Here is a 19,682-nt window from a genome sequence, read left to right as displayed (position 1 = left end):
GCAAGGTTCTTGGTTTGTAGGATAACTGAAGGAATCATATAGGAGCGGTTACACAGGCGGAACTCTACCTCACTCCATCCAAGTGGTCGTTTAGCCTCACCATCAGCCAGATAGAGTGGACCTTCTGTCCACGGCTTCAAGTTGTATTGCGGACCTTTAACCTCCTTCCACAGTTTCTCATTGAGCAGTGTGTAGGATGACCCGGTGTCCAGGATGGCTCTTCCTGTCCATGGGCCTATGGACAGGGGTAACACCAGTTGGTGCGGTATGAACTGAAAGGAAGGGGATGTCGATGGGGGGGCGTAGGCAGTGACTCTTGGGATTTCAGCTCTGGTTAAAGCACCCAGAGAAGGATGGTCATTCCTGCGAAGAGAGTTAGGCGTGTTGGCCTGTTGTGATTTGTGGTTTCTGGAAGGGTTTTCTTGATACGGTCTTGGACATGTAGCTGAAGAATGTCCCTTTTGGCTACATCTCCAACAGAACATGAGAGGGGTCATGGCTTGAGACTCTGGCTGTTGTTGATGGTCTGTCTTGGGTAACGGTTTGGGTGTCTGTTTCTTTCTTTGGTCATATTGCTGTTGGCATTCTCTGTCCTTCTCAAACTGCTGTCCCAAGCGAACCAGTCCATCGATAGTGGTGACTCGTTCTCGGAGTTGACTGGCTAGTAGTGGGTTGATGTTCTTCAAGATCAATTTAATGACCTCTTCCTCCTCAATGCCAGGTTTCCACCTTCTGCACAGGGAGTGGTAACCGTATGCAAAGTCACGGATACTCTCTTTCTCTCTTTGCACTCGATTCCTGACTCTGTCTGCCAGCTCATCTGTGTAGTCCTCAGACAGAAATGCAGAGGAAAACTTGGCCTCAAAGTCAGCCCAGGAGGTAGTGGTGAGACGTGCCACATCCCACCAGTCTCGAGCTGTCCCATGCAACACATTCCTCAATGTGGCAAGGAGTTCTTCGTCAGCCAGGGGATTGAGGGCAAGAAAGTCACGACATCTTTCTAGGTACATTAGCGGATCCGGACTGTCATCTTTTTTCCCAAAGGTGGGAAATTGCAATTTAATGGGCATCGCCCCCACATGACGTCTACTCAATTCACCATGAACAAACGAGCTAGGAGGGATTGAGGAAGTAGAGGGGGAGGGAGTTATCGGACAATGAAAATGAACACCAGGATGCATGGTGGATTGCATCCTGCAAGGGGTGGCTGTAGCATGGCCTTGTCTTGGCTCTTCAGAGGTACCAGCTTGGCCCTCAGTGGTCTGAACAGAAGTGGACACTAGAGAAACTCTGTGTAAGGAGTTGTGCCTAATGGAGGCCATGTCCACAGACACGTCATCCAACATTTTAACACAATTAGAGAGCTCTGTTTGCAAGTGGTCTACAGTGTTAACCATGGGAGAAAAAACAGAATTAACGTCCTTGAGGACCTCAGTGTGATGATGTTGCAGGCGCCATTGGAGAGTGGCAGTGAGTTGGTTTCGTTGGTAGTCAAACTGCCTGTCCATGGCACCAGTAATTTCCCGTCTTCCACTCTCACTGAGCTCTGTCAGTGTGTGGGTTAGAGTGCTCAGTGAGTTTCTGAATTCCATGGCACTCTGTTGTTGCTCTTCCCTCAGACATTTGAATTTATCGTGGATAAGAGTTTGGAGATGTTGTTGAGTCCGACGAATATCAAGGATGTCACCTTGAAGTTGTAAAACTACAACCTCTGGAGATAAACCAGACAATGGAGGAAGGTTGGGTGTCAGATGGAGGGCGGGCTCAGTACTTTCACACAGATCCATGTCAATAAGTGAGTAACTGGTTAGACCTCCTGTGGCCTGTGGTCCAGACCGAGCATTCAGATTCCCAGGGCTCTGGCCCAAATCAACTCCATTATCTCCATTCCCATTATGATTTGTGTTGTCAGCTTGATGGTCAGAATGGCCCTGTGTATTCCCATTGACAGGTATGAAATGGATGAGCACATTATCTTGGGGTGAATCCATTGTTTTAATTCCACACAAAAGATTTGCTTTGGTTAGTTCTCAATGTTGTGCTGTCCCATCTGGGGTGCCATTTTTTATGTAACGGTTTTGACTTGAGGTTATTTTTTTATAGGGGTGCCAGGTAGGTTGTGCCTACCAGAGAAAACATTGGTTTCTCCTTTTAGTTTGGGAGGGAATGAGTCCCATCTGGTCCGTCAAGTCTACACCATACAAAGGACTTATGTAAACGTCAGAAGGGAAATCAACTTTTCATAAACCCTTAAAACATTGAAAGAACTTCAAAAACAACTATTCTTTTGCGTGGGTTGTATTAGCAACATCAATGGATTACACACACATAATAATATAACACAATGAGTTCTGGTTCCTCCAGAAATGTCCTGTACCTCGGGCCTAAAAAGAGTCCCGCCCGGTAAAGGAGTTCAGTGAACTCAAGTGACTTTGGTCACGCAATGTTGGTCCGTTCATTCCGTGTAGCGTAAACCCAGTATTAAATCATACAATCAATATAACCATTTTACCACAGAACTTTAAAGCGTATCTGCTCTTACTAATTCCTCAACTACATCTAACTACATAAATCATCACCGTATACATCATATCAAAACAAATGAAATACCGTATACAAAAAAGGTGGTAGTCAGTCGGTCAGTCAGACAATCCAATCCGCCAACAGATCTCCAGCGGAGAAAGGCCACGAAGAATAGAGAGGAGTAGTCCACGGACGCGAAGAGTGGATCCGATCCTGGGTAAACTCTCAGGCTACAAAACACACGTTTAACAGCAACAAAACAACCGGAATAGAGAAGCTTCGGGAACACATCCTCAGTCACGTCTCCATCCCAAACGCCACTTTTGCGCAGCTGATGCTGGCTATTTAATTGGGAATTAAAGGGAAAGCACCCTATTGGAAGGAGAAGCACTGAGACGGCTCAAAATAATTCAGGGCCGTCACAGTGTGTGTGTGTGTGTACTGTGTTCTTCGCTCTTTGCTACTTCCTTGTGTGTGCACTTCCCGCGCTGCAGTCAAGCCTCTCCCTGCCTGCACACGTGCACCCCTCCATGTTAATCTCTTTTGATGTTTATGTGGTTGGGGAAGAGAGGGAAGGAAAAAACTAACACACACCGGAGGTGTTTCCTCTTCTCTTAACTTCCCTCCTGCGCTCCTCCGACTGGAGTCTGCCACCTGGGTCAGCACAGTGGAGAGGTCAGGAGAAAGAGAGGGAGGGCACACACCTATAAGCTATGGGGCAAGATGAGGAGGAGAGGAAGAGTGTTGAAAAGGGGAAATGAGGACAAACGGATGCATCTCAATACTGAAAAAATGGTTTCCATCTCTTAACTCTCCTGTTTCCTCCACAGATCTGAAGAGAGAGGCCAGTATCTGTCACATGCTGAAGCACCCTCACATCGTAGAGCTACTAGAAACCTACAGCTCAGATGGCATGCTCTACATGGTCTTTGAGTTGTAAGTTGGTTGTGTTTCGGCCATTTTGTTTCTTGAATGGTCAGCTATTGACTTTCGATTCTAGAATGGACCAAATTCTAGAATTTCTGTTCTAGATTTAACTTGATATTCTAGAATGGTCCCTCCCTATTGACTTTCTGTAGTAACGGTGTAATCCAAATTCAATAAAGTTTTGTTTTATGTGATTTCTACCTCTCTGACATAGTATGGATACAGCTGACCTGTGTTTTGAGACTGTGAAGCGGGCGGATGCTGGTTTTGTCTACAGTGAAGCTGTAGCCAGGTAAAAGTTTATTTCCCCTCTGCCTCTCTAGTATGGACGGAGCTGACTTGTGTTTTGAAATTGTGACGCCGGGCTGATGTGGACTTTGTCTACATTGAAGCCGTAGCCAGTTACACGCACGTCACATTGATATTTTCAACAAAGGCCTCATTTGAAGGAAGTGGCTTTGTATTCAGTGGTAGGACGATGAGAACCTTGGGGACTCTACATGCCTGTAATGAAGTGCTTTTAGAAGGAGCTCTCTAAGAAGTAGTGGCGTTGCTAATTCCCTCACTCTCCTCCTTCCACTTCATTCTCTCTCCCCCTTTCTCTTCATTCCCTCCTCCTCTCCCCCTTTCTCTTCATTTTCTCTCTCTCCCCCTTTCTCTTCATTTTCTCTCTCCCCCTTTCTCTTCATTTTCTCTCTCTCTCCCCCTTTCTCTTCATTTTCTCTCTCTCTCCCCCTTTCTCTTCATTTTCTCTCTCTCCCCCTTTCTCTTCATTTTCTCTCCCCCTTTTTCTTCATTTTCTCTCTATCCCTCGTCATTCTCTCTCTCCCCCTTCCTCGTCATTCTCTCTCGCCCCCTTCCTCTTCATTCTCTCTCTCCCCCTTCCTCTTCATTCTCTCTCGCCCCCTTCCTCTTCATTCTTGTCTTTTAGTCACTACATGAGACAGATCTTGGAGGCGCTGCGGTATTGCCATGACAACAACGTGATTCACCGTGACGTGAAGGTAAGCTCCCCTACCCCAGATGTCTAGTCCCACTTCCCCCTTGTCTAAACAGCACTGTTGTCAATGGCATCTATTGATTTCAAACAGAATGAAGTAACCATTGGTGATCCACCGTCTGTCTCCTCGTATTGAGTGTATATCGACTAACCCAACGATAACTGACCCATCAGCTTAGCCCATTGGGTTGTAGGAGTAGTAGGCTAACTAGTAATAAAGGTGAGTTAAGCTGGGGCTGGATTAGTGTTTAGTGTCAGGGGAAACCCTGCTGAAACCCTGTTTGACAGGCCAGACAGCACGGCTTCAGTGATCACTATAGGATTACCTCTCTAACATACAGTAGGCCACAATGCCAGACCAGATGGGGCGAGCCCTGCCCACAAACAGACACATTTGGTGACTCCCAGAGGGGATAAGGGGAGCTTTTGCATGTGTGTTAATACCAATGTCAGTAAGTCAGTCTGTTTGTGTGTTTACACAAAGTTACACCTTCCCCCTGTGTTGAGTGTATGTAGTGTTTAATGAAAGATGTGTTCTTGTTTGTTGTTGTGCGTGTATTTGTCTGTTTGAATACTTGTTATTTGGGGTGTGTGTGTGTGTGTGTGTGTGTGTGTGTGTGTGTGTGTGTGTGTGTGTGTGTGTGTGTGTGTGTGTGTGTGTGTGTGTGTGTGTGTGTGTGTGTGTGTGTGTGTGTGTGTGTGTGTGTGTGAGAGAGAGTGCCGGTGTGTGTAGTAGACTGCTGTAGTGGTAGTACCTAATACCACCAGTAGAGGGGACTGTGCGATGCTTATCAGCCATTCAGTTTTCACACCAAGGTGTGCCCCGCACGCCACCCAGCTCCATCCTCAGCCTCCTTGCCAGGCCCCTCCCCACTCCGCCCCTTCAGCTTCACATACCTATCCAGACTAATGAACCCCAGCAGAGTGATACTGATATACATGTTCATGTAGAAGAGGTTGCCCACCACATACATGTGAGCTTAAATCGTATATATTTATTTGCTTTGTACAGTGTTATATCAGATATGATTGTGTCACATACTATTGACAATATCAGTTAACCGACAGACACAGGCATTTACACTACCATTCAAAAGTTTGGGGTCCCTTAGAAATGTCCTTGTTTTTGAAAGAAAATCTTTTTTTTTTTTGTCCATTAAAATAACATCAAATTGATCAGAAATACAGTGCAGACATAGTTCATGTTATAAATGACTATTGTAGCTGGAAACTGTGGATTCAATTTTTATTTTTTTGAATGGAATATCTACATAGGCATACAGAGTCCCATTATCAGCAACCATCACTCCTGTGTTTCACTTTATATAATGTTTACATACCCTACATTACTCTTCTCACATGTAGATGTTAGATATTGCTGCACGGTCGGAACTAGAAGCACAAACAATTCGCTACACTCACATTAACATCTGTTAACCATGTGTATGTGACCAATGAATATTGATTTGATGGCACATTGTGTTAGATAATCCAAGTTTATCATTTTAAAAGTCTAATTGATCATTTAGAAAACCCTTTTGCAAGGGTTGCACAATTGAGCAAGAGGACAAGTACATTAGTGTCTAGTTTGAGAAAGTTAGAGAAACAGATGCCTCACAAGTCCTCAACTGGCAGCTTCATTAAATAGTTCCCGCAAAACACCAGTCTCAACCTCAGTGAAGAGGCGACTCCGGGATGCTGACCTTCTAGGCAGAGTTCCTCTGTGCAGAGTTCCTCTATCTAGTTGAGACTGGGGTTTTGCGTTGAGACTGGGGTTTTGCGTTGAGACTGGGGTTTTGCGTTGAGACTGGGGTTTTGCGTTGAGACTGGGGTTTTGCGTTGAGACTGGGCCTCTGTTCGCCTATGTAGATATTCCATAAAAAATCTGCCGTTTCCAGCTACAATAGTCATTTGCAACATTAACAATGTCTACACTGTATTTCTGATCAATTTGATGTTATTTTAATGGACAAAAAATAGCTTTTCTTTCGAGAACAAGGACATTTCTAAGTGACCCTGAACTTTTGAACGGTAGTGTAAATCACTTTGATTCAGGACATCTGGTCAGGTCCATTCTTGGAAACTGAGTCTAGTTCAAGACATTGGCCCTTGTCACATGCATCAGTTGTTGAGGACATGGTATACATTATAATGTAAATAGAGCTAAAGTCCATGAAGTTAAACAATGAGGTCTGTAAATTCACTGCTTTGCCACTATGGCTGCGCCTGGGAGGAGGGTGGGGCTAATCAGACAGAGGCTGGTCCTGGGCTCATGGGAGGGGTTAATGACAGTGTTGGGGGAAGTGACGGACAGAGAGGTCCGTCTGAACTCTGATACCGAGCTGTTGGAGGTCCCGTCGTTAAGGAAGTGGAGCCGGTTGCCGAGGCTCTGTCCGAGGGCTTTCACGGCGGCCTTTCGCACCGAGCCCGACAACAGGAAGTACATCACAGGGTCCAGGACGGCGTTGAAGGCGGAGAACAACAACATGACCTCATTGGTCCTGTCCACCAGGCGCAAGTAATCGCAGGATGGGGATTGGCTGAGCTGGGAGAGGACGTAGAATGGGCGGAAGGCATGGTAGGGCCCGAAGCAGACGGTGAACAGGAAGAGCACGAAGAAGGACTTCCTGGCGGCGCTACCGTAGCGGTGGGCATTGGGGAGGTCCGGTTTATCCCTGGACACCTTGAGGAGGCGCATGGCTATCTTCCCATAGGAGACCACCAGCAGGCAGAGCACCCCCCAGAACAGCAGCACCAGAGCCATGTTGAAGTAAGCCTTCCCCTTCGCCCCACGTCGTTGCTTATACTGGAAACACTTCCCAGGTTCCTCGTTTCCCTCCGACATGGCGATCATGGGCACGGCCGCCACCAGGGACAGCCCCCAGAGCGCCCTGCACGCCACCCAGCTCCATCCCCCACCTCTCAGCCTCCTGGCCAGGCCCCTCCCCGCTCCACCCCGCCCCTTCAGCTTCACATACCTATCCAGACTAATGAACCCCAGCAGAGTGATACTGATATACATGTTCATGTAGAAGAGGTTGCCCACCACTTTACAGACCAGGGGGCCGAGGACCCAGCGGTTGCCGTTCGCATGGTAGAGGACTCTGAAGGGAAGGCAGGCCAGGAGCACCAGGTCAGCTATGGCCACGTTGATGAGGAACACCCGGACAGAGTTCCTCCTGGAGTGGAGGACGAAGACCCACAGGGCCAGGAGATTACCTACCAGACCCAGGAGGAAGAAGAGGGAGTAGAAGAAGACCAGGGGGAGGCGCACGGCACCGTCATCTAGATTACATAGGGTCTGGTTTGGAGAGGAGGAGGTAAAGGGGGGATAGGTTGCATTGGAGAGGGGGAAGGAAGAAGAGGACAGGGGTAAAGAGGTGTTGGGAGAGGAGGTGGAAAGGGGGGAGGAGGGCAGAGTGGGCATTGTGTTGAAGCTGGGGTGTCTTTAGGCCCAGCAGATCTTCAGTGCTGTGGGAGATAGAGGGAGGGAGAGGTGGGGGGTGGAGAGATGGTTTTTAATGATAAGGATGAAAAACGTTGAGAGATGTCAATGAATTAACAAAAAAAGTGGGCTGTTAACAGGAAGGGACTTTGGCGGTTTGCATTAAAAAAACACTGTAAAAGTGCTCAAAGAACTAATCTATTTTTAAATGTCACCACATTTACCACTTCCTTTTCACAATGTTGTATTTCAAGTAACTCCCCTGTAGCAGGAAAATAACTAATGAAAAATCAACCACTACTTTAAGTGCAATTATTGTATTGTACCTATGACCTATCTTGGATTCACCACCTAGTAAAGAACATGGTCTACCTTGTGGTTTTCACAGATTCACACACACAGGTTCACTGATGTCTTTATTAAGACAGGATCTCACTCACCATCCAGATTCCCTCCATGTCAGAGACTGTGCAGCTGTAGTTTGACTGTCCACTGTCCAGAAATGTGTGTGTCGTTACATATCCTTTAACAGCCCCTGGTCCTACTGTCCCTTGGTTGTCAGGTTCAGTGGGATCGTGTTGGGACTTCTCTGGTTACTCTCCTACACACTTTTTGTCTGTTCGTCTGTTACTCTGAGCTCTCCTCCCTTCTCTCACTCTCTCGCTCTCTTTCCTCCTCTCTCTTCCTCTCTCTGGTCCTCTCTCTCTGTGCCTCGATGTTCTTCTCTCATGCCTCCCCCAACCACTCCTTGTCAGCTGTTAGCAGCCGTCAGAACCCTCAGACCACAGACCCCGTCCTCCCCCTCCAGTGTGAAGTGCAGAGTAGGGCAGGAAACCTGCGCTGTGAGACCACACACCCTGACTGTCACGTACTCCAGCGCTGCGCTCTGCTCCTCATCCTCCACCTCTTCTTCTCTCTATGTTCTCCTTTCTCCTCTCCTCTTCCTTTCTCCGGTGTTCTCTCTATCTGTCCAGTGTCGTTGTCCTCCTTTCTCCTCTCCTCTTCCTTTCTCTGTCCAGTGTCGTTGTCCTCCTTTCTCCTCTCCTCTTCCTTTCTCTGTCCAGTGTCGTTGTCCTCCTTTCTCCTCTCCCCTTCCTTTCTCTGTCCAGTGTCGTTGTCCTCCTTTCTCCTCTCCTCTTCCTTTCTCTGTCCAGTGTCGTTGTCCTCCTTTCTCCTCTCCTCTTCCTTTCTCTGTCCAGTGTCGTTGTCCTCCTTTCTCCTCTCCTCTTCCTTTCTCTGTCCAGTGTCGTCATTCTCCTTTCTCCTCTCCTCTTCCTTTCTCTGTCCAGTGTCATCATTCTCCTTTCTCCTCTCCTCTTCCTTTCTCTGTCCAGTGTCGTTGTCCTCCTTTCTCCTCTTCCTTTCTCTGGTGTTCTCTCTATCTGTCCAGTGTCGTCGTCCTCCTTTCTCCTCTTCGCAATCAGTTGGAGTGTTTCTGCAGTAAAGCAGGTAGCCCTTTGTCCCGTCTAGGAACCCTTTAGGTCCAGCACTACCAAGGTTTACTACAATAGGATGGTACAAAATGGAGCACTTTTTTTATGAAGCTTGAACCCAATCCCTCCATCTCTCTCTGTCTCTCTCTGTGTCTCTCTCTCTCTATCTCTCTCTCCCCCTCTCTCTCTCTCTCTCTCTCTCTCTCTCTGTATCCCTGTCTTGTAGCCTCACTGTGTCCTGCTGGCCTCTAAGGAGAACTCAGCTCCTGTCAAGCTGGGGGGGTTTGGAGTGGCCATACAACTAGGAGAATCAGGCCTGGTGGCAGGAGGTACTCTATATTCACTCTGGGACTGTGTATTTGTCATTCTCTCCTCTCTCTCACTCTCTCTCTCTCGTATCTGTGTGTAAACCCACACTCGAACCCCCCATTCCTCCCCAGGTCGAGTAGGCACGCCCCACTTCATGGCCCCAGAGGTGGTGAAGAGAGAGCCGTATGGGAAGCCTGTCGACGTGTGGGGCTGTGGAGTCATCCTGTTCATCCTGCTGTCTGGCTGCCTGCCCTTCTACGGTACCAAGGAACGCCTGTTTGAGGCTATCATTAAGGGGAAATATAAGGTAGTAGTTGATTTTCCAAAACTGCCCTCTAACACACACACACACACACACACTAACTAACTACAAAGCAAAGAAATGGGTGGGTGTGAAACCTGCAGTAGCGGGTCATTGCACGTGGTTAACAACCACAAGCTACGGCTTGGAAAGTTGCCTCAGCTGCATTTCCATCAAGGCCTTATTGAGGCCCATACAGAGTATTCAGAATGTACCATGTAGAACAGTCCTCATTCTGTCTTCTGGGCCTGGTGGGGGGTACATGGCAACCTTCCATCTATATCTATAGCTAGGTTAAAAAGCTCCAGGTATATACTGTGCCCAAGGTGATAAACGTATCTGGCATACCCTCGGGTGCTGCAGCCCTACATCCATCTGAGAGCGTGTGTGTGTGTGACCCTCCCCTCTAGATGAACCCACGCCAGTGGAGCCACATCTCAGAGAGTGCCAAGGACCTGGTGCGTCGCATGCTGATGCTGGACCCCGCAGAGAGGATCACTGTCTACGAAGCCCTCAACCACCCCTGGCTTAAGGTGGGAACAAACATGCAGACACACTGATACACACACACATGCACATGCATGCACACACACACACTAAAAGCCCTGTCTGCAAGATGCTGAATATGCAGACACACACTTAACCCCAACTGTAACACATGATTATAACCAGATGTGAAACTAACACTGGGTTAGTTGTTGTTTCCTCATAATTTCCTCCCTGTCAGGAGACGGCGCCCTGCATCAGCTACTTTCACAACCCAGAGAATACAGTCCACTTTATTGAGTAGAACCTGTGTCGTAGTGTTTTGACTTTATTAGTGTGGTATTCACCTGTCTGTGAGGGGCAAGTATTCACCTGTCTGAGGGACAAGTATTCATCTGTCTGTGTTCTCCCTGCAGGAGAGGGACAGGTATTCACCTGTCTGTGAGGGACAAGTATTCACCTGTCTGTGAAGGACAAGTATTCACCTGTCTGTGATGGACAGGTATTCAGCTGTCTGTGTGTTCTCCCTCCAGGAGAGGGACAGGTATTCACCTGTCTGTGAGGGACAAGTATTCACCTGTCTGTGAGGGACAGGTATTCAGCTGTCTGTGAGGGACAAGTATTCACCTGTCTGTGAGGGACAGGTATTCAGCTGTCTGTGAGGGACAAGTATTCACCTGTCTTTGAGGGACAAGTATTCACCTGTCTGTGAGGGAAAAGTATTCAGCTGTCTGTGAGGGACAAGTATTCAGCTGTCTGTGAGGGACAAGTATTCACCTGTCTGTGAGGGACAAGTATTCACCTGTCTGTGAGGGACAAGTATTCACCTGTCTGTGAGGGACAAGTATTCACCTGTCTGTGAGGGACAAGTATTCACCTGTCTGTGAGGGACATGTATTCACCTGTCTGTGTGTTCTCCCTCCAGGAGAGGGACAAGTATTCACCTGTCTGTGAGGGACAAGTATTCACCTGTCTGTGAGGGACATGTATTCACCTGTCTGTGTGTTCTCCCTCCAGGAGAGGGACAGGTATGCCTATAAGATCCACCTGCCAGAGACGGTGGAGCAGCTGAGGAAGTTTAATGCAAGGAGGAAGCTCAAGGTACACACACACACACACACACACACACACACACACACCATTGATGCTCTTCAATCAATCAGTCAATACATTCCTGTTCCTTGTGTTGTGTCGTAGGGGGCAGTGTTGGCTGCTGTCTCCAGCCACAAGTTTAACTCCTTCTACGGAGACCCACCAGAGGAGATGCCTGACTTCTCTGAAGACCCCACCTCTTCAGGTAAGACCCGCCCCTCTCCTCCTGTTGCCGTAACGGATGTCATGGCAACAATCGCTTACGTGGTTTGTGTTGCTAGCTCATTGTCCCACGGGCAGTCCTGAATTTTTGACTTCTCATAGTTTTCTACAACTATAGCCAACTTCTGCGATAACAGAAAAGGATTCTCATCATGTAAGACCGATAATGATGATTTGACCTTTCTATCACTGTTGTAAGCTCCTCAACCTCAACCAAGCCTCAACGTTATCTCATTTCCTGGTAATCAGATGACAGATAGTCAGTAGCTAACCACACAGCCAATCCAGTGTTCAGAACAGCAGTGGAACATTCAGGCCCTGGTCTCTGTGCTAGCCTATACATCCCCCTGATTGCTGGGAAAAGGAAACAGAAGTGTCCAGGCTAGCGTTGCCCAATGCCCTCACTTCCCTGTCTCTGTCTCGGGGTGCACTGTCACTCCCTATGGATGTTATCAACGGGGGAACAAAGAGTCTATGTACTACCTGCTGCCCTCTCTGTCAAATAGCCTACTGCTCTGAATGCTATGTTTGTCAGATGTTCTCAGACCTAACAAAAGGGCTGTAATGTTGTGATAAGGGCGTGTCCCACGCCATCTGTTTTGTAGGTCTCGTTAGAGGCCTTTTTAATAGGCTCCGTCTAAAATGGTCAAATGAAACGGTGCCTATCCTTCCCGTGCATGTGGGATTAAGGCGTGTAGCTGGGTCTACACAACAGATGGTGTGACGTGACCACTTTTCAGGATGAAAACATCTGACAAACTTTGGTAGAAATTGGAGCGGTACAAAGTCCAAATGAGTCATAGAAAAAGCATTGGAGACAATATAGGTGATAGTCTGGTCTTCCTCTTATGAGACCAGACAACCTCATTGCATCACTCTGCGTTTTGTGACTTTCTGCCCTTGTTTAAAAAAAGAAAATGCTTAGGGATGGAATTCACTTTCCTGTGGGGTGTGGCTGTGTGTCTTTGAGACTTTAGCCAGATACCCACAGTTCCAGACTCTTCTAGAGTCAACACAGCCTCTGCTTTTTGTTCTCTCTCTCTCTCTCTCTCTCTCTCTCTCTCTCTCTCTCTCTCTCTCTCTCTCTCTCTCTCTCCCTCCCTCCCCTGTTTTGCTCTCTGTCTGTCTTTCATTCTTCCTGGCCTCCTCTTTTCTCTCTTGTCTGCTGAATCTTTCCTCTCTATTGTTTTCTCTGTGGTGGTGTTTCAATGCGGCGCTCTCTGTAGGACTGCTAGCCGCTGAAAGTAGGTATCCCCAGGTAGCTTCCTGGTGTGACATCATGACATCATCACCATCTATTAAACTACCTCCCCCTCCCCCGTAGCACCCTTGATGACTCGCGTCCCAATACTCTAAAACAGCTTCCTTACCTATTTGGGGAATGAAACCGTATCTGACTCGGTGTCAGTTGATGGGGGTGAATTGAACTCCAAGCTGAGATGGACAGAAAGCCAATCAGAAGTATTGGGAAGTAGACTCTGTGTGCATTGTGATGTCACTCACCACCGACAGCTAATGAGGTGGACCCGCGCCTGCACGGCTTCCATTTGATCCAATCACAACCGTTGTCAGTGGCGTGTGCAATCTGGACCTGTCATGGCCTTGGAGGACAAACTGAGTGTTCAGCCTTCAAACCTCTTGTTATGTGTGAAGTGTTTTTCTATGTTATATAAGCAGCATGGCAACTAACTTTAGTCTTCCATACAATCTCTAGATCCAGCCTTCACTAACCTTCACTAACCTTCACTAACCAATCACATGACCTGACCTCCATACCATTATCTCCATCCCATGTGATATGGTTTATTTCTTCCTTTCTGTCTAATATGTCATATTGATGATGGGACATACCTGTTCTGCGTCTCTCTGTGTGCTGTGTCTCTGTGTGCTGTGTCTCTGTGTGCTGTGTATCTGTGTGCTGTGTCTCTGTGTGTGTGTGCGGTGTCTGTCTGTGTGTGTGTGTGTGCGTGTGTGTGTGCGGTGTCTCGTGTGTGTGTGTGCGGTGTCTCGTGTGTGTGTGTGCGGTGTCTCGTGTGTGTGTGTGCGGTGTCTCGTGTGTGTGCGGTGTCTCGTGTGTGTGCGGTGTCTTGTCTGTGTGTGTGTGTGCGGTGTCTTGTCTGTGTGTGTGCGGTGTCTTGTCTGTGTGTGTGTGTGCGGTGTCTTGTCTGTGTGTGTGTGTGCGGTGTCTGTGTGTGTGCGGTGTCTATGTGTGTGTGTGTGCGCGGTGTGTCTATGTGTGTGTGTGTGTCTGTGTGTGCGGTGTCTGTGGTGTCTCTGTGTGTGCGGTGTCTCAGTGTGTGTGCGGTGTCTCTGTGTGTGTGCGTGTATGTGCAGTGTCTCTGTGTGTGTGTGTGTGCGCAGTGTCTCTGTGTGTGTGTGCGCGGTGTCTCTGTGTGTGTGTGCGGTGTCTGTGGTGTCTCTGTGTGCGCGGTGTCTGTGTGTGTGCGGTGTCTGTGGTGTCTCTGTGTGTGCGGTGTCTGTGTGTGTGCGGTGTCTGTGTGTGTGCGGTGTCTGTGTGTGCGGTGTCTGTGTGTGTGCGGTGTCTCTGTGTGTGCGTGTGTGTGTGTGTGTGCAGTGTCTGTGTGTGTGTGCAGTGTCTGTGTGTGTGTGTGTGCGGTGTCTCTGTGTGTGCTGTGTCTGTGTCTCTGTGTGTGTGCGGTGTCTGTGTGTGCTGTGTGCGGTGCCTCTGTGTGTGTGTGTGTGTGTGTGTGCGTGCAGTGTGTGTGCATGCGGTGTGTGTGTGAGTGTGTGTGTGGTGTCTCTGTGTGTGTGTGTGCGTGTGCGTGGTGTCTCTGTGTGTGTGTGTGTGTGTGCAGTGTCTCTGTGTGTGCGGTGTCTGTGTCTGTGTGTGTGCGTGGTGTGTGTGTGCGTGGTGTCTGTGTGTGCGGTGTCTGTGTGTGCGGTGTCTGTGTGTGTGTGCTGTGTGTGTGTGTGTGTGCAGTGTGTGTGTGTGCGGTGTGTGTGTGAGTGTGTGCGTGGTGTCTCTGTGTGTGTGTGCGTGTGCTGTGTCGCTAGGTGTCTGTGTGTGGTGTCTGTGTGTGTGTTTGCGTTGTCTCTCTGTGTGTGTTTGCGGTGTCTCTGTGTGTGTTTGCGGTGTCTCTCTGTGTGTGTGTTTGTCTCTGTTTTTGTGTGCGGTGTATGTGTGTGTATGCTGTCTCTCTGTGTATGTGTGTGTGTGTGCTGTGTCTCTGTGTGTGTGTGGTGCCTCTATGTGTGTGTGTGCGATGTGTAAATATATTTGTCCTTGTTGTGTGTTTTTTGTGTGTGTTAAATGTAAATGTTTGTGTTTTTATGGTACTGGCTACTTATAATTGGTGTGTGTTTGCGTGTGTATATGTTATAACCTGTGTGTGTGTGTGTGTGTAGGGGCAGTGTCCCAGGTGCTGGACAGCCTGGAGGAGATTCATGCTCTGACCGACTGCAGTGAGAAAGATCTGGACTTCTTACACAGCGTCTTCCAGGACCAACACCTACACACACTGCTGGACGTGAGTGGGCTACACACACGCAGGTTCATGTCAAGTCCACTAGGTGGCACTTTGACACAAGTAAAGAGCTCAGACACACCACATTATTCATTGGGAAAATCCTTTGGGAATAAAAATGCATTTTTATTTCTAAAGCAACATTTAATACAAAAAGTGGTATGTGAGGAGGGATATGTAAAAGATGAGTGAATAATAATGGCTGTCTCCCCCTGGTGTTGCAGCTCTATGACCAGATCAACACCAGGTCGTCTCCTCAGATCAGGAATCCTCCCAGTGATGGAGTACAGAGAGCCAAAGAGGTGAGTGGCCTGGTCACGACATCAAGGTGGGACACCTCTTTTCTTCTGGGACTAGCGCTTGTTAAATACTTTATCTTGTTGTTTTGGTTAGTGTTTGGGGGTTTGTTAATGTTTTGTATTAAGTGTTGATGCTCTTATATGATACAGTACTTCCTCTCCCTCCTCTTATCCTGTAGGTACTGGAGACAATCTCCTGTTACCCTGACAACATGGAGGCCAAGGAACTCCGGAGGATCCTCACACAGCCACACTTCATGGTGGGCCATCTCCATCTCTCTCTCTGTGTGTGTATAAACAAATGATCATGACTGGGTCAAGCTCCTTAGTTTGTCCACTATAGACCCCAGGTAGAGAGGGAGTAATCTGTTAGACTGAGGGGAGGGGCTGTCAGGTGTAGCAGCCAGGGTTATGGGTGGGGCTAGTGAGGCTGCAGACATCCTGCTCCGCCCACCCAGCCCTAACTGTTACTGCCAACAAAAGAACAGAATAAAAAAAGCTCCCTCTGCTTTTCCTAATTTTTCTCTCTCTGTTCTCTCTCCATCTCTTCTCTGGTGTCAGGTAGAGAGAGTTTTCCTAATCTTTCTCTCTCTGTTCTCTCTCCATCTCTTCTCTGGTGTCAGGTAGAGAGAGTTTTCTTAATCTTTCTCTCTGTTCTCTCTCCATCTCTTCTCTGGTGTCAGGTAGAGAGAGTTTTCCTAATCTTTCTCTCTCTGTTCTCTCTTCATCTCTTCTCTGGTGTCAGGTAGAGAGAGTTTTCCTAATCTTTCTCTCTCTGTTCTCTCTTCATCTCTTCTCTGGTGTCAGGTAGAGAGAGTTTTCCTAATCTTTCTCTCTCTGTTCTCTCTTCGTCTCTTCTCTGGTGTCAGGTAGAGAGAGTTTTCCTAGTCTTTCTCTCTGTTCTCCATCTCTTCTCTGGTGTCAGGTAGAGAGAGTTTTCCTAATCTTTCTCTCTCTGTTCTCCATCTCTTCTCTGGTGTCAGGTAGAGAGAGTTTTCCTAATCTTTCTCTCTCTGTTTTCTCTCCATCTCTTCTCTGGTGTCAGGTAGAGAGAGTTTTGCATTTTTAAGCCAATTTCCTGCAATTCTACCAATTTTCCCATGGAGCTGAGAGAACATTTAGGAGTTTTAAAGCCAATTTCCTGCAATTCTATGTTTTTTGCCATGGCTGATGCTGGGTTATTTTACTCAAACATAACATCTATACTGCTAAATTAATTGTTTTTGGAATATTCCATTCTTCCTGACTATCTAGCTTTTATTTTGGTGATCAGTTGTTCTCAAAGACTATAATGTAAAAAATATATTGGTGCATTACCTTTTCTAAATACTTTATCTGTTTTTAGTCTGAAAACTTTTTCCATCACGAAAATGTATTTGGACTTAGGCGACCCTAAAAAATTATTTGGTGACCCACCCAAGGATTTCAATGGCAGAAAGATCTGTGCTTGTCTGTTACAGTTTAAGCTGAAATATGTCACTTTTGGGCGACCTGACCAAATTCACATAGAAATGTTAGTTATAGATCTGTCATTCTCATTGAAAGCAAGTCTAAGAAGCGTTACATCTGTTCTATGTGCACTATTTCTATGCTTCCCATTCTTAAGTTTCGTGTTTGCATCTTTTACTTTAGTTTTTTTACACCAGCTTCAAACAGACATTTTTGGTGGAAAATATATTTCAGCGGTTTAGATGGTACAATGATTCTCCAGACTATACTTTCTTGTTTTGTCACATAAACTGAAATTAGGCAAACTATTCGAACTTTAGCAACCAGGAAATGATTTGTGCATAGTGCACCTTTTTAAAGCTGAGTTGTGTTTGGTTCTCCATCCTCTTACCTTAGTCTCTGACCCACAGGGTGTTTCTGTACTGACATCTCAACGCTAGAGCCCTCTGCTTTTCGCTCAGCCTACAGACTGACACAGTGGCCTGGATATAAAGAAGGGGGGGGGTCCCCCTTCCCTGGTGACCAAGATAAAAATAAATAAAGAACGTATATCCCATCTGGATACAAGTCTTTTTGTGTAGACCATAGTAGTTTACACAGTCCTTTAGTCACTCATGTTTTATTTAGGAAGACCAAGCAAATACGTCTTCAGTAGAAACCAGCTAACACTGTTACACACTTACAATAAGCCAAGTGTGACCAATAATACATTGTTTAAAAGGCCATATTACACACTCATTGTCTGCTGTAGATGTCTGTGTGAGGGTGTGTCTTATTGTGTGTGTGTAGGCCTTGCTCCAGACCCATGACGTGGTGGCCCATGAGGTGTACAGTGACGAGGCTCTGAGGGTGACCCCCCCGCCCACCTCACCCTACCTGAACGGAGACTCTCCCGAGAGCACCAACGGAGACATGGACCTGGAGAACGTGACTCGAGTACGCCTGGTTCAGTTCCAGAAGAACACTGACGAACCTATGGTACGACACACACAAACACCGACCACACACATTTACTGAGTCTTCCTATTTGACCTTTCACCCTTGACCTCTTCAGGGCATCACTCTGAAGATGAACGATCTGAACCACTGCATCGTGGCCCGTATCATGCACGGAGGAATGATCCACAGACAAGGTACAGTACACTTTTGGAATATGCCGTACACCTGACCACAAACAGACCCACATTCACCCTCTGTCTTCTTGTAGGTACGCTGCATGTCGGCGATGAGATCAGAGAGATCAACGGGATCAGCGTTGCCAATCAGACCGTAGAACAGCTCCAGAAGATGCTGGTGTGTTGTCCAATCAGATTCTCTCGTTCTCACCATTGTCCAATCAGCTAGTTTTGTCTTTACACAGTACTACAGTACGTGTGTATCAGTGGAAGGCTCTTATTGGTTGTGATCATTTGATGATAATGTTGTGTCCCCACAGAGGGAAATGCGAGGGAGTGTTACCTTTAAGATCGTACCCAGCTACCGGTCACAGTCCATGTCTTGCGAGGTATGGACCGATTCTCTTGTGTCTCTAGAAAATCAGGTAAATGAGGTAAAGAAGCGTTCTATTCTTCAGTTATAAGTCATTTTTTGTTGGGATGTTTTTCACGTTTTTTTGTTCATGTGTGTCTGCAGAAAGAGTCCCCCGACCTATCCAGACAGTCGCCAGCGAACGGCCATGCTAGTGTCACTAGCTCCATCCTGGTGAGGAGCTGTGGCTCGATATCGCTTCTGTCAGATGAATCTATTGTGCTGTATTAGATGTGTGTTAACTCTGTGTGTGCTTGTAGGATCTGCCCTCTACCATCCAGCCTAAAGGACGACAGGTGAGAGCTATAGACTTCCCTGACTCCTCCACTCCCTCTCTTCTCTGATGTCTGACTCCTCCTCTCACATGGCTTTGTCTAGACCAGGGACACCATTTGCTTGTTTTTGTGTGTGTGGACTCGAATGTGTGTGTGCGTGCAAATGTGTGTGTGTGTGTACGTCTGTGTGTGTGTACGTCTGTGAGTGTGTGTACGTGTACGTCTGTGTGTGTGTGTGTACGTCTGCGTGTGTGTGTGTGTACGTCTGCCTGTGTGTGTGTGTGTACGTCTGCGTGTGTGTGTGTACGTCTGGGTGTGTGTGTGTACGTCTGGGTGTGTGTGTGTGTGTATGTTTGTGCGTGTGTATAAATCTGTGTGTGTGTGTGTGTGTGTGTGTGTGTGTGTACGTCTGTGTGTGTGTACGTCTGTGTGTGTGTGTGTGTGTTAAACATCATTTGGATCCATGTCATCTTAAATAACCCCTGCATGTATTAAAGGGATACTTCATGATTTTGGCAATGAAGCCCTTTATCTACTTCCCCAGAATCAGTGGAACTTGTGAATACCAATTGTATGTCTCTGCATGCAGTTTGAAGGAAGTTGCTAACTAGCTCTAGCGAAGTTGCTAACAAGTGTTAGCGCATTGACTTTAGACTTCGTCATTGCGCTAATGCTAGTTAGCATTGGCTCACATAAATACCTCCAACTTCCTTCATATGATATCCATGACTGTGGAGAAGTAGATAAAGGGCCTCATTGCAAAGTCTCCCTGTCGTAGCCTGTCTCCCTGTCGTAGCCTGTCTCCCTGTCGTAGCCTGTCTCCCTGTCGTAGCCTGTCTCCCTGTCGTAGCCTGTCTCCCTCTCGTAGCCTGTCTCCCTCTCGTAGCCCGTCCTACTCACTCTCACGTC

General features: G+C 47.4%; 2 protein-coding genes across 11 annotated transcripts in view; one reads left to right on the top strand and one right to left on the bottom strand.

The window, feature by feature from the left end:
- Window positions 1–19,682, top strand: part of LOC139373008 (peripheral plasma membrane protein CASK) — a 50,855-nt gene that overhangs the window by 17,484 nt on the left and 13,689 nt on the right. For 3 of the 9 annotated variants that reach the window (XM_071112964.1, XM_071112961.1, XM_071112959.1), the window contains exons 3-20: window positions 3,354–3,459; window positions 3,665–3,742; window positions 4,382–4,454; window positions 9,555–9,657; window positions 9,769–9,944; window positions 10,349–10,471; window positions 11,442–11,525; window positions 11,622–11,721; window positions 12,965–12,982; window positions 15,105–15,226; window positions 15,448–15,525; window positions 15,702–15,782; window positions 17,761–17,949; window positions 18,026–18,104; window positions 18,179–18,264; window positions 18,407–18,475; window positions 18,604–18,672; window positions 18,759–18,794. In XM_071112964.1, coding sequence (XP_070969065.1) covers window positions 3,354–3,459; window positions 3,665–3,742; window positions 4,382–4,454; window positions 9,555–9,657; window positions 9,769–9,944; window positions 10,349–10,471; window positions 11,442–11,525; window positions 11,622–11,721; window positions 12,965–12,982; window positions 15,105–15,226; window positions 15,448–15,525; window positions 15,702–15,782; window positions 17,761–17,949; window positions 18,026–18,104; window positions 18,179–18,264; window positions 18,407–18,475; window positions 18,604–18,672; window positions 18,759–18,794 — 1,670 coding nt within the window. Of the gene's footprint in view, window positions 1–3,353; window positions 3,460–3,664; window positions 3,743–4,381; window positions 4,455–9,554; window positions 9,658–9,768; window positions 9,948–10,348; window positions 10,472–11,441; window positions 11,526–11,621; window positions 11,722–12,964; window positions 12,983–15,104; window positions 15,227–15,447; window positions 15,526–15,701; window positions 15,783–17,760; window positions 17,950–18,025; window positions 18,105–18,178; window positions 18,265–18,406; window positions 18,512–18,603; window positions 18,673–18,758; window positions 18,795–19,682 lie in introns of all 9 variants that reach the window. The other 6 variants (XM_071112960.1, XM_071112957.1, XM_071112956.1 and 3 more) reach the window with 5 other exon arrangements.
- LOC139373009 (probable G-protein coupled receptor 34) lies at window positions 6,440–9,694 on the bottom strand. 2 transcript variants are annotated; one of them, XM_071112967.1, is made up of 3 exons: window positions 9,673–9,694; window positions 8,735–8,781; window positions 6,440–7,751 (listed from the first exon to the last, which is right to left on the bottom strand). In XM_071112967.1, exons 1-3 carry the CDS (start codon window positions 9,692–9,694, stop codon window positions 6,651–6,653), a joined length of 1,170 nt encoding a protein of 389 aa, XP_070969068.1. In that variant the 3' UTR covers window positions 6,440–6,650. The 2 variants fall into 2 exon arrangements, with proteins under 2 accessions (XP_070969068.1, XP_070969067.1); XM_071112966.1 differs by lacking the exons at window positions 8,735–8,781; window positions 9,673–9,694 and adding an exon at window positions 8,336–8,571 and having other exon boundaries at window positions 6,440–7,921.

This window comes from Oncorhynchus clarkii, chromosome 18 (genome assembly GCF_045791955.1).
Source record: "Oncorhynchus clarkii lewisi isolate Uvic-CL-2024 chromosome 18, UVic_Ocla_1.0, whole genome shotgun sequence".
Lineage (NCBI taxonomy): Eukaryota > Metazoa > Chordata > Actinopteri > Salmoniformes > Salmonidae > Oncorhynchus > Oncorhynchus clarkii.
This window is presented reverse-complemented; position numbering and strand designations above follow the sequence as displayed.